Source organism: Chanos chanos, chromosome 2, assembly GCF_902362185.1.
Source record: "Chanos chanos chromosome 2, fChaCha1.1, whole genome shotgun sequence".
NCBI classification, from domain to species: domain Eukaryota; kingdom Metazoa; phylum Chordata; class Actinopteri; order Gonorynchiformes; family Chanidae; genus Chanos; species Chanos chanos.
The window spans coordinates 1,947,501-1,960,000 of NC_044496.1; the positions used below are offsets into that span (position 1 = coordinate 1,947,501).

General features: G+C 46.3%; 1 protein-coding gene across 5 annotated transcripts in view; it reads right to left on the bottom strand.

Annotated features, from left to right (window-relative positions):
* The window catches only part of celf6 (CUGBP Elav-like family member 6), a 116,697-nt gene that overhangs the window by 27,846 nt on the left and 76,351 nt on the right, over positions 1-12,500 (bottom strand). For 3 of the 5 annotated variants that reach the window (XM_030766772.1, XM_030766774.1, XM_030766773.1), the window contains exon 3: positions 9,451-9,499. In XM_030766772.1, the coding sequence (XP_030622632.1) occupies positions 9,451-9,499 (49 nt within the window). Of the gene's footprint in view, positions 1-5,838; positions 5,845-9,450; positions 9,500-12,500 lie in introns of all 5 variants that reach the window. The other 2 variants (XM_030766769.1, XM_030766770.1) reach the window with 1 other exon arrangement.

Below are 12,500 nucleotides of genomic sequence, written 5' to 3' on the forward strand. Positions count from 1 at the left end.
AACATTAGTCTGTAGATCCTCTGGCGGTCTTTCTGTATGTGATGCTGATCGTCTGGCGGTCTTTCTGCGTGTGATGCTGATCGTCTGGCGGTCTCTCTGTGTGTGATGCTGATCGTCTGGCGGTCTCTCTGTGTGTGATGCTGATGGTCTAGCGGTCTTTCTGCATGTGATGCTGATCGTCTGGCGGTCTCTCTGCGTGTGATGCTGATCGTCTGGTGTTCTTTCTGTGTGTGATGCTGATTGCCTGGCGGTCTCTCTGTGTGTGATGCTGATCGTCTGGCGGTCTCTCTGTGTGTGATGCTGATGGTCTGGCAGTCTTTCTGTGTGTGATGCTGATTGTCTGGCGGTCTTTCTGCATGTGATGCCCATCGGTCAGCACTGACTCAGAGTCATGTCAGGTAACACACAGGAGGGCAGGACTCTTATGCTGTGTACAGTAGCTAACGCGTGTTTGATTTCAGCAGCAGGCATTCTTCAGGACACTGATGGTCCTGAAACCACGTCCTGCTCTGTATATGGGTTTTTAATATGCCTGGGAAAACTTTGCATACTTGGTGCCAAAACAGACACTTTGGTGCGAGCTAGTTAATGAACCAGTTAACTGCTTCATTAAGCCTAGATAAGATTAAAGCAAACGTCAGTGTCGGTTTGTAACTTCGTGTGCGATGTAAAGCGCGGACAGTCGGGCAGAGACAATAATGATAAAAGAGATGCCGCAAAGACAGCGTCTTCTTTACAAAGAACTCGTAGTGTGAGTTACAGGAAACAGAGTTAAGAACATTACATGGTATTACACAATACAGACACAAGCCACAATCTCTCTCTGTTTTCACACAGTCTTCTCTGCACATGCATGACAGCAGCCAAGAAATCATACTTTCTGTCACTGTCTGTCTGCATGTCTGTCTGTCTGTCTGTCCGTCTGTCTGTCCATCTCTATGCGTCTCTCTCTCTCTCTCTCTGACTTGTCTGTGGACTGGAGACAGGGGTAATTGTCTGGAAAATGAGCTGGTGTCAGTCCTCCGCCTCGGCCAGGCAGAGATAGTATGCGGATGGCCCCGTTTTATGAATGCAAATTAAAAAAGGAGATCAAAAGAGTTATCAAAATACTACTGACATCTGACAATTGCTTGTCTCAGGAAGCTTTTTCATTTCAGCCTGCCGTATTAAAAATTAATGGATTTTGCACAGACGCCATATGCTGTCAAGAATGATGGTTTTCTCGCAGGAATAAAGTGCTACTTTAGTTGTAGGATCTGCATCTCCTACAGCTTTTCACTCTTGTCTCTGTTTTTTTTTTCTCTCTCTCTCTCTCGGTTTTTTTCAGTTTCATGGAGAGGATTGAGTTGTCAGGAAACCTACTTAGCTGAAGTTTCCTTTTTTCTTCTTTTGTTTGCAAATGTGTCAGCTCTCAAAACAATTAGTCTCGTACCCGAACGCCGGCCAAAAACATATTTCTTTAATGATCCCACATTTTCATCACTTAGAGGACCATGGGGGGGGGGGGGGGGTGTTCAGTCGACTCTGTGAGAAGAGCCCTCATCATCGCGAGGGGAGCACAGACAGAGACAGCTGCGGCCAACGATAAAAGATCCCTGTGAGGGACTCTGGGTGTGTTTCCAATAAAGACCGGTGATGCTTTGGGGCAGGGCATCATCAGAGGCGCCCGGGCTGACGAGCTCGTTAATGACGCCATGCTGTCACGCTTCTCCATCATTATGGTCCCGAGCAGTGCATGCCTACACGCTGATGGAGATACATCTGTTCTTCACCTCTGTGCCCGCTGCTTCTCCGACACACACACGCGCCCCATACCACTAGATCGAATCCACTAGAGGAGGTGGAGAACAGAATGTTCGTGCCCAAGGATGTGTGTCAGATAACGCCTCGACTCTACAACCTCGAGTCCTGATGAGTGACATGCAGAGCGACCAATCAGGCTTTATGTGATGTTCCAAGCCAGCGCGAATAATTCTCTCTCTATTTCTCTGTTCCTGTTATTTCATCTATTACTCTATCAGTGTTCACATGTTTCTCCTGTCACAAATCCATTGCTGCCCGGTGCTGTCAATCAAAGAACAGACCAATCAAAACAAGAGCAAACCACCAAGTCGATCACTAGAGAGCACAGGTTTAGACAAAGACTCGAGCTCTTTGCTCTTGGCCCAGACACTTAGACTCTGTACTGCTGTGTCTGTGATTTCCTACTTTAAAGACGTCCAGGCACACCACGACATAATGCTCCTGTACCCCTGAATGGTGTGAATGTTCTGGTCAAATAAGAGAGAACTTGGCATGTCCCTGTAAGACAGAGGACTCACATCAATAGTGTGTACCTGTATAATTGTGTCTGGAAAGCCACGCCGACAACTGGAGAAATTGCCAACAATATGCACGAACACTTCAATCAGTTTTTAATTTCAGTCACACAGTGTAAGCGAGCGCTCTGCCAATTCAAACAACAGAACAAATGATTTTTTTTTTCCCTCAGACAGACTCTGGAGTTGGTCCAGCGCAGTTTTTTTTTTTCAGAACACAATGTAAATCTTAGACAATTTGGGGGGTAATGTATTGCCTGGAAGCCAGGGGTGGTTGGGAGAGAGGGGTTTTGTTGTGTGTAGAAATGCGCTGCTGTCTGTTTTTGCACTGACATTGACTGAGTGGTAAACGCCCTCCTCTAACAGCTACGAGTGTTGCTTTATTTCTCTGAGTGGAGGAGAACAGAGCCATGAGTCAGGGCATTCCACTGTATCATCTCTTACACCACTTCTCACTAGTGCATCTGATGAGTGATTTACAGCTGGAGTTAAGCACTGATTAATCTCTCTAACTCTTTCCATAAACTCTATAGTGGTAATACAGTGCAGGTCGATTGATTACACTGGCAGTGTTTAGGATTGGCAGGATGGAGCAGACTACTAGATAGATGCATTAAAAGAAACAAGATGATGTAGAACATATAAATATGATAATAATGACCCCAAAAAAGGTCTTATGATTAAAAATTAGAAGAATAATCTTATATGAAAGCATAAGAAAAATGAGAAGAACAAAGAATATGAACAGAGCCGTGTAATTTATGCAAATGATTTACTGTGATGTCACACAGCGGATTATGATCATTTGATTCATTATTATGCAAAAACAACTTTCTGTATCACGTAGAAGTACATCGAAAAGCGTTGCAGTCACGGCATACATTCTATACATGTACTACGATGTACTAGATTGTTCTACTGTGATATACTAGATGTACTAGGCTGCTCTGCCTCTGTATTTGACGTCATTGCAGTTTGCTCAGTTATTTTAGGTAACGCCTTAGAGCTGACATAATCGCCCACCCTGAGTCAGTAAAAGTACCCACTGGTCTGGAGTTACCCCTCACCCCTCTGCCAGGAGAGGAATAAGTCTAGAGTTCACACGGGCCATGATGGAGATCCAGAGGAAGACATCCAGACGTCCTCGTTAGTGAATGCATTTCTCATTGTGAATGAGCAGCTACACTTATGTATTTAAACAGCGAGAGGCCAGAGCACCTCAGTCTTTCTCTGTGTTTCTCCACTGTTATATCAGACCCTGAACCCAAGAGCCAGACTGGAGTAAAAGTACAGATACCTCTCAGGAAATGATTCAAATAAAAGTTAGAGTAACCCATAAGGAAACTACATAAGCACAAGTTTTAAAGTACCTGATATAACATGTACTGAGCTGTCAAAAGTACAAGTTAATGACATAAATAATAAAAGGGCAGGTTTTCCTTGTTACTGTATGTTTTAATACATGGTCAGAAAAGAGCCTTTCTTACAAAAGGTTACCAAACTGCCCCATCCACCCCAAAAATCCCATCTGCCATCTTCTTCGTGCCAATCAAAGGACAGGTGCTCTTGGTTGATTTTTTTTTCATCAGTCCAGCGACGCTACAAGAACACCTAGGAGTCCTCCTACAGTCACGCCAGTATGGGTGATATGACTACACCTTCACCGTACATCTGCTCTAACACAGTGATGAACTGTGTGTGTATATGCGCATGTGTATATACTGTGTGTGTATGTGTACGTGTATATACTGTGTGTGTATATGCGTATGTGTATATACTGTGTGTGTATGTGTATGTGTATATACTGTGTGTGTATATGCGTATGTGTATATACTGTGTGTGTATATGTGTATGTGTATATACTGTGTGTGTATATGTTGATGTGTATATACTGTGTGTGTATATGTGTATGTGTATATACTGTGTGTGTATATGCCTATGTGTATATACTGTGTGTGTATATGCCTATGTGTATATACTGTGTGTGTATATGCGTATGTGTATATACTGTGTGTGTATGTGTATATACTGTGTGTGTATATGCCTATGTGTATATACTGTGTGCATATGCCTATGTGTATATACTGTGTGTGTATGTGTATGTGTATATACTGTGTGAGTATGTGTATGTGTATATACTGTGTGTATATGCCTATGTGTATATACTGTGTGTGTATATGTATGTGTATATACTGTGTGTGTATATGTATGTGTATATACTGTGTGTGTATATGTGTATGTGTATATACTGTGTGTGTATATGTGTATGTGTATATACTGTGTGTGTATATGCGTATGTGTATATACTGTGTGTGTATATGTGTATGTGTATATACTGTGTGTGTATATGTGTATGTGTATATACTGTGTGTGTATATGTGTATGTGTATGTGTATATACTGTGTGTGTATATGCCTATGTGTATATACTGTGTGTGTATATGTTGATGTGTATATACTGTGTGTGTATATGCGTATGTGTATATACTGTGTGTGTATGTGTATATACTGTGTGTGTATATGCCTATGTGTATATACTGTGTGCATATGCCTATGTGTATATACTGTGTGTGTATGTGTATGTGTATATACTGTGTGTGTATATGTATGTGTATGTGTATATACTGTGTGTATATGCCTATGTGTATATACTGTGTGTGTATATGTATGTGTATATACTGTGTGTGTATATGTATGTGTATATACTGTGTGTGTATGTGTATGTGTATATACTGTGTGTATATGCCTATGTGTATATACTGTGTGTGTATGCGTATCCGCTGTTTTATGCTGATTTCATATTGCAGTAAGTAACGAAGGTGTCTGGGGAAATGTGTTGGAGTCCAAGTTGCTAGTTGCTTATGAAAACATATATGTGATATATATATATGAAAGTTGAAAGTTATATATGGTGAAAGTTGACAGAAACACTTAAAGCAAAAATATTCTCAAAACATACTTAAGTACAATGACTATAGTACAATTTCTGCTGCTTTACTATTCACCACTGGTTTTCTCTGTGTGTGAAAGAGAGAGAGAGAGAGAGAGAGAGAGAGAGAGAAGAAAAAGGACAAACCCTGACATTCATTGTTGGAAAAGAAGACAGACATTACTTCCTCTCCCCTCTGTGCAAATATTTGAACTATTGTCCATTACAGTGTGAGTGTACATTGTCCTTGACAAGGCACTATCAGTGCACATTCAAACAAAGCCATCTCATTTAATGCCCAACAAGTCTGAATGATCACTGTCTGATCCTGAAATTCACACAGGAAAGCGTTGGACGGCTGGATGAAACCGGCTCTCAATTTTACCCATTGGTGTCCAGAGGCAGAGAATGGTCTTTATGACCTGATTTGCATGTAGAGTGAAGTGACGCTCTCTCTCTCTCCCCGGGTGTCAGGAGCCTGCACACGGCACAGACCCAGTGGGGCTTCTCCCTCTACTGCACCCAGCCGCTCCCCCTCTGCATGCCACCCAGAGAGGCACGGAGCGGCCCGAACCCCAAAACCGCCTCTGACCTCTTCCTCTGCCCGTTCCTCAGATATGGAGGAGGCCCAAACACAACAGGCTGGCCCGACCTCCTGCGGAGCTAAGACATGTGACATCTCACATCTCACACCGTCTCCAGAATCCTCTCTGTAGAATGTCCACAGAAAGATTCAGTATAAATGAAAAGTAAGGGGATTAAAGCTGTGTGTGAAGACAGAGAAGAAATAGAGGAGTTCAGTGTCTAGACTTCGAGGAAGAGAAGTGCGTGTGTTGTATGAATACAGAGCGTGGGCTTAATGAGACGGAGCTTCTTTGGGGGCCAGAAGAGAGAAGATCTTAATCTATAACTGGAGGAGAAGAGGGAGATACTATCACACCAGTCAGTGAAAGCGTCAAAGAAAAACCCAACTTCTCACAGAAAGACACATGTCCAACTTTTCACTGACAGAAACATGTCCAACTTCTCACAGAAAGACATGTCCAACATTTCACTGACAGAAACATGTCCAACTTCTCACTGACACGGAAATGTCCAACTTCTCCATTTCAACCCTCTGTGTTGAGAGCAAAACTTCTACATATTCTAAATTCTCATCTGTCTTCAGCGTTTGCACACATCCCTTGATTTACTGCCTCATCTGTATTTGCTCTCGTGTCATAAGACAAGAGAAATCCCCCTGTTTTGTGCCAAACACCATATTTACTTTAAACACCATATTCATTCTAAACAATATGTTCACTATAAACACTACATAATAAACTATAAACACCACAGTCCCTATAAACACTACATTCACTATACATATCACATTCACTGTACACGCTATACTCACACTAAACACTATATTCCGGTTGCACATGGATCAAACACTGACTCGCTGTAAGGTCCTGTGTCAATCCAAACGAGTTGGTGACAGATGAAGACAATGTTAAGACAACACTGTGAGTAACCATTCAGTCAGAGAATGACTTTTTTAAGATAAAATGTTGAAAAGTACACAGACTAGACTGAGGACTAGACTGGATTTAGAAACTGAAGTGGAGGACTATGAGGAATAAACAACAGACTTGTCTGACTTGTTAAAGTTTGACGATGAAGGAGGGTCAGTGTTTATGGCGTCTGACCTAACGCGGGGGGGGGGGGGGGGGGGGGGGGGGGTATTAAAAAGGGAAAGGAGGTGGAAAAAAAAAGAGTAGAGAATGTGCAGTCCATCTCTCATCACAATGTCTGGTATCTCACAGGGGCTCTGGCGAGACCAGTGGGACCACACACACAGATTGTGTTTAGATAATGGCCAACTCCAATCACAGATAATCAGCTACCATCTTCTCCTCTACCACACTGCTCCACACAAGGTCAGGAGGAGGAGAGACTCCTGGAGGGGTCCAGCTGATCTAGCATCCAGATTTACTCAGTCTGAGTTTGTCCTTCTTCTCCAACTGCCTCCTAAACACTTTCAGTGCTCCCTCTGTACCTCCACCAATCTCTCCCTCCATCTCTATTGCTCCTCGGCACGACAGAGAGGCAACGCCACGTTTCCCAGACTTTACGGGCAAGGAAAAAGCGCTTGTCTTTGATGGCGGGGCATTAAATACATATCATTCAGACTCCATCCACAGCGTGCTAGGGGAAGAGAGGCGGTCGACTGCTTTGATTGGTTCCTCCTATCAGAGAATTGGAATCAGAGAAAGACTGATACAGGGAGGAGGAAGGAGAAGAAGCCAAGGTGGGAACCGCAAAAGCTAAGAAATCTGCACACCCAGCGACCCCTCCCCCCACCCCTCCGAAAGCACCCCCCACTCCCCGAAAGCACCTCGCAACATTCCCCTGATACATCTGATAATCCACAGGGAAGAGAACAAAAAAAAAAAAAGCGACTGGTGACTCACCGGCATACACAGTGAGCATCAGTCTGTGCGTGCGTGATGGAGCAGGAGGCAGAGTATTATGCGCGGTCCTGATGCGGGAGACATTTCCTGTGCTGATATCGTACCGCAGCACACGACCGCACTCACACAGGAGGAAATGATTCCCGCAGACAGGACCCGGAGGGCTGCAAAGGGGTTTTGTACACGGGGGGGGGGTGGGGGGGGGGGGGGGAGGTGGGGGGTGGGTTAATATCTGCAGGAGCACGTATTGGAGATGCCGGGGTCTGACAGATGGTTGTTTACGTCTCTGACGTGATGAATCTGGCTTCATTCTGGGGGACGGAGAAAGTTGCCTCGCAGCCCTTAAAGCTGCCCTCCCAGGCAGAACTGTTTTCAGCCACTGGCCTGTGTCCCTGACCCCCCTCCCTACTGCTCAGACAACCCGCCCCCCGCCCCCCGCCCCCCGCCTCAACCCTCCAAATGAATCCAGCTCTTTCTCTGGCCAGGCAGCCTGTCTCTTAACCAGGGGCCAGAGCAGTAAATCTCCTGCCATTGGCAGGCGTAGCTATGCTTTACCCTCCTGCCCTGTCTCCTGACTTCCTCTTACCATTAAGACTCAATACCTCTGTTCCGTCCTGTCTGGACGCCTCTATTTCATTCTGCCGCATGCCTGCATGGCCAGGCCCGGCCCGGCCCGATCCCGGCCCGGTCCGTCGGCCGCGCCGTGGCTTTGACAGTCTCGGCGTTGGGACGACAGAGAGCCCCCTATTTTACTGCGCCGACGTTTTCTTCCCCCCCCCCCTCTGCTGGAGAAAGAGCAGTAATTGATATCGCAGCCCATCCATCTCCACTCTTAAGCCCTCCATCCAATTTCTCTGTGCGGAGAGAGGCGACTGGCTCGCTCCCAGCGCTTGTCGGACAGGCTTTGGCTGTTTGGTTTGTTTTTTGGTTTTTTTTCAGATAGCCGTTAATTACCGCGGCGTCGCGGCAGAAATAAGGTTTAAATGGGAAGCGCCTGGCCAGGGTAAAGTGACAAGCGATTCATACTTGTCAGTGTAAATCACACAGTCTAGTTTAGGTCTAATCCCAGCCAGGGTTACAAAGTCGGTTAATCTGACCCTGGTCAATTTAAATCACTCAGATGATGTGGCAAGGATTAGCTCACTAAAAAAAAAAACACAGACAGACAAAAAAAAAAAAACTAAAAACAAAACAAAAAACCCCACACCTAGACCCGAGCCAGCAAATCACAACATTTATTTCATATGTTTGAAAAGGATTCACTTCCAGCGACTGGAGAAGCTAAACAAGAGACTAAAAGCAATCTTCTGCCAGATGACTGTCCTTACAGGTTTCTCGGAGGATGGCCCGGTTTAAAAGGGCGGCGTGGAGATGTGACTGATCAGGGGCTGTGGGCATCTCCCCCTCTGTGATAAGACTGTCTGTCTGTGGACTGCGTTCAGAGGGACAGAGGGAGAGGAGAGGAGTGGAGCTCTAGCCATAGACTCGTCTTTGAACTGGTCCGTGCGACAGTGAACCCAGTACAGCCCCTTTTGCTGGGACAGATGGGAAGTCAATAGAGGCCAGTGACCTATATTAGTGGCCACTCTGCACACTCTCAGCGTGCACCTTCCGCAAGCATAATGTTAAGGCTACACCGAGGGGAACGCGCGTGGGTGAGTGTGTAAGTGTGTGTGTGTGTGTGTATGTGTATGTGTGTGTGTGTGTGTGTGTTGTATCTGTTAGAGAGAGACTGGAAGAAGGTTAATTACCTCCTCGTCCTTCACTGTCGGCCGGCTTCACCTGGATGGGACGGTTCATCTGAAACAGAGAGAGAGCGAGAGAGAGATGACCAGGTTAGCTACAGCAGGTCACAGTACTCGGCAGAACAGAGAGAACAGTGTGTGTGTGTGTGTGTCGTTGGGAGAGGGAGGGGGGGGGGGGTGCCCTCAGAGCTAGTGTCCCAAGAGTGTCACAGTGTCAAATAAACCAAACAAACAACGGCTGGAGAGAGCACACACACAGGTACACAGACACACACACTCACACACAAACACACACCACACACACACCACAAACACGCGCACCTACACACACACACATACACGCACACACACGTACACAGGTGTACACACACACGTGCACACACACACACACGCGCACACACACACACACACACACACACGCACACACACACAGGTCCCATGTGGCTCTTGATGCCAGCATGTTTAATTAATCCAGGGCAGAGCCTCCAGAGATGCCTCATTCCCCTCACAGTTCAGCAGAATTAGCAGTTTTCAATGACAGATTCACACTGGGTGTCATATGGCACAGAAAGATTAATGCCGTTACATCACCCACTCCCAGCCCCGCAGGGACAGAGAGGGCCTCTCCAGCCATACTCAGCCTCCCTTTCCCTCCCTCTTCCTCTCCGGCCATACTCATCCTCCCTGTCCTCACACACACATGCACACACGCATACACACACACACACACACACACACATACACACACACACAAACACACAAACACACACACACACACATCTGTCCTGAATGTTTCTCTCTCAGATCCCTCCTTGTTCTCCATGATCATTTCTGACACACTCAGTCTCCTCCCCATTTCTCCTATTACCACCCGATTCCTCAACAACATTTTACAAAAATGGCGACATCACTGACGCAGACACCAAAACCGTGTGCGTGTGCGTGTGCGTGCTTGTGTGGTGCGTGTATGTGTGAGTGTCTGTGTGCGTGCGTGTGCGTGTTCTCCCAAGCAGTTTCTCCTGAGTGACAAGGCCAGCTCAGTCAGTATGTCACTGTGTATATAGAGCATATATCGCAGTAGAGGCATGTGTCCACTCAACCCCATACCTGACTGATACTCACACACACGCCTCTACTCAACCCCATACCTGACTGATACTCACACACACGCCTCTACTCAACCCCATACCTGACTGATCCTCACACACATGCCTCTACTCAACCCCATATCTGACTGATACTCACACACACACCTGCACTCAACCCCATACCTGACTGATACTCACACACACACCTGCACTCAACCCCATACCTGACTGATACTCACACACATGCCTCTACTCAACCCCATACCTGACTGATACTCACACACATGCCTCTACTCAACCTCATACCTGACTGATACTCACACACATGCCTCTACTCAACCTCATACCTGACTGATACTCACACACATGCCTCTACTCAACCTCATACCTGACTGATACTCACACACATGCCTCTACTCAACCCCATACCTGACTGATACTCACACACATGCCTCTACTCAACCCCATACCTGACTGATACTCACACACACGCCTCTACTCAACCCCATACCTGACTGATACTCACACACACACCTGCACTCAACCCCATACCTGACTGATACTCACACACATGCCTCTACTCAACCCCATACCTGACTGATACTCACACACATGCCTCTACTCAACCCCATACCTGACTGATACTCACACACACACCTGCACTCAACCCCATAACTGACTGATACTCACACACACACCTGCACTCAACCCCATACCTGACTGATACTCACACACATGCCTCTACTCAACCCCATACCTGACTGATACTCACACACACACCTGCACTCAACCCCATACCTGACTGATCCTCACACACATGCCTCTACTCAACCCCATACCTGACTGATACTCACACACATGCCTCTACTCAACCCCATACCTGACTGATACTCACACACATGCCTCTACTCAACCCCATACCTGACTGATACTCACACACATGCCTCTACTCAACCCCATACCTGACTGATACTCACACACATGCCTCTACTCAACCCCATACCTGACTGATACTCACACACATGCCTCTACTCAACCCCATACCTGACTGATACTCACACACATGCCTCTACTCAACCCCATACCTGACTGATACTCACACACATGCCTCTACTCAACCCCATACCTGACTGATACTCACACACATGCCTCTACTCAACCCCATACCTGACTGATACTCACACACATGCCTCTACTCAACCCCACACCTGACTGATACTCACACACATGCCTCTACTCAACCCCATACCTGACTGATACTCACACACATGCCTCTACTCAACCCCATACCTGACTGATACTCACACACATGCCTCTACTCAACCCCACACCTGACTGATACTCACACACATGCCTCTACTCAACCCCATACCTGACTGATACTCACACACATGCCTCTACTCAACCCCACACCTGACTGATACTCACACACATGCCTCTACTCAACCCCATACCTGACTGATACTCACACACATGCCTCTACTCAACCCCATACCTGACTGATACTCACACACATGCCTCTACTCAACCTCATACCTGACTGATACTCACACACACACCTGCACTCAACCCCATACCTGACTGATACTCACACACACACCTGCACTCAACCCCATACCTGACTGATACTCACACACATGCCTCTACTCAACCCCATATCTGACTGATACTCACACACATGCCTCTACTCAACCCCATACCTGACTGATACTCACACACATGCCTCTACTCAACCCCATACCTGACTGATACTCACACACATGCCTCTACTCAACCCCATACCTGACTGATACTCACACACATGCCTCTACTCAACCCCATACCTGACTGATACTCACACACATGCCTCTACTCAACCCCATACCTGACTGATCCTCACACACATGCCTCTACTCAACCCCATACCTGACTGATACTCACACACATGCCTCTACTCAACCCCGCACCTGACTGATACTCACACACATG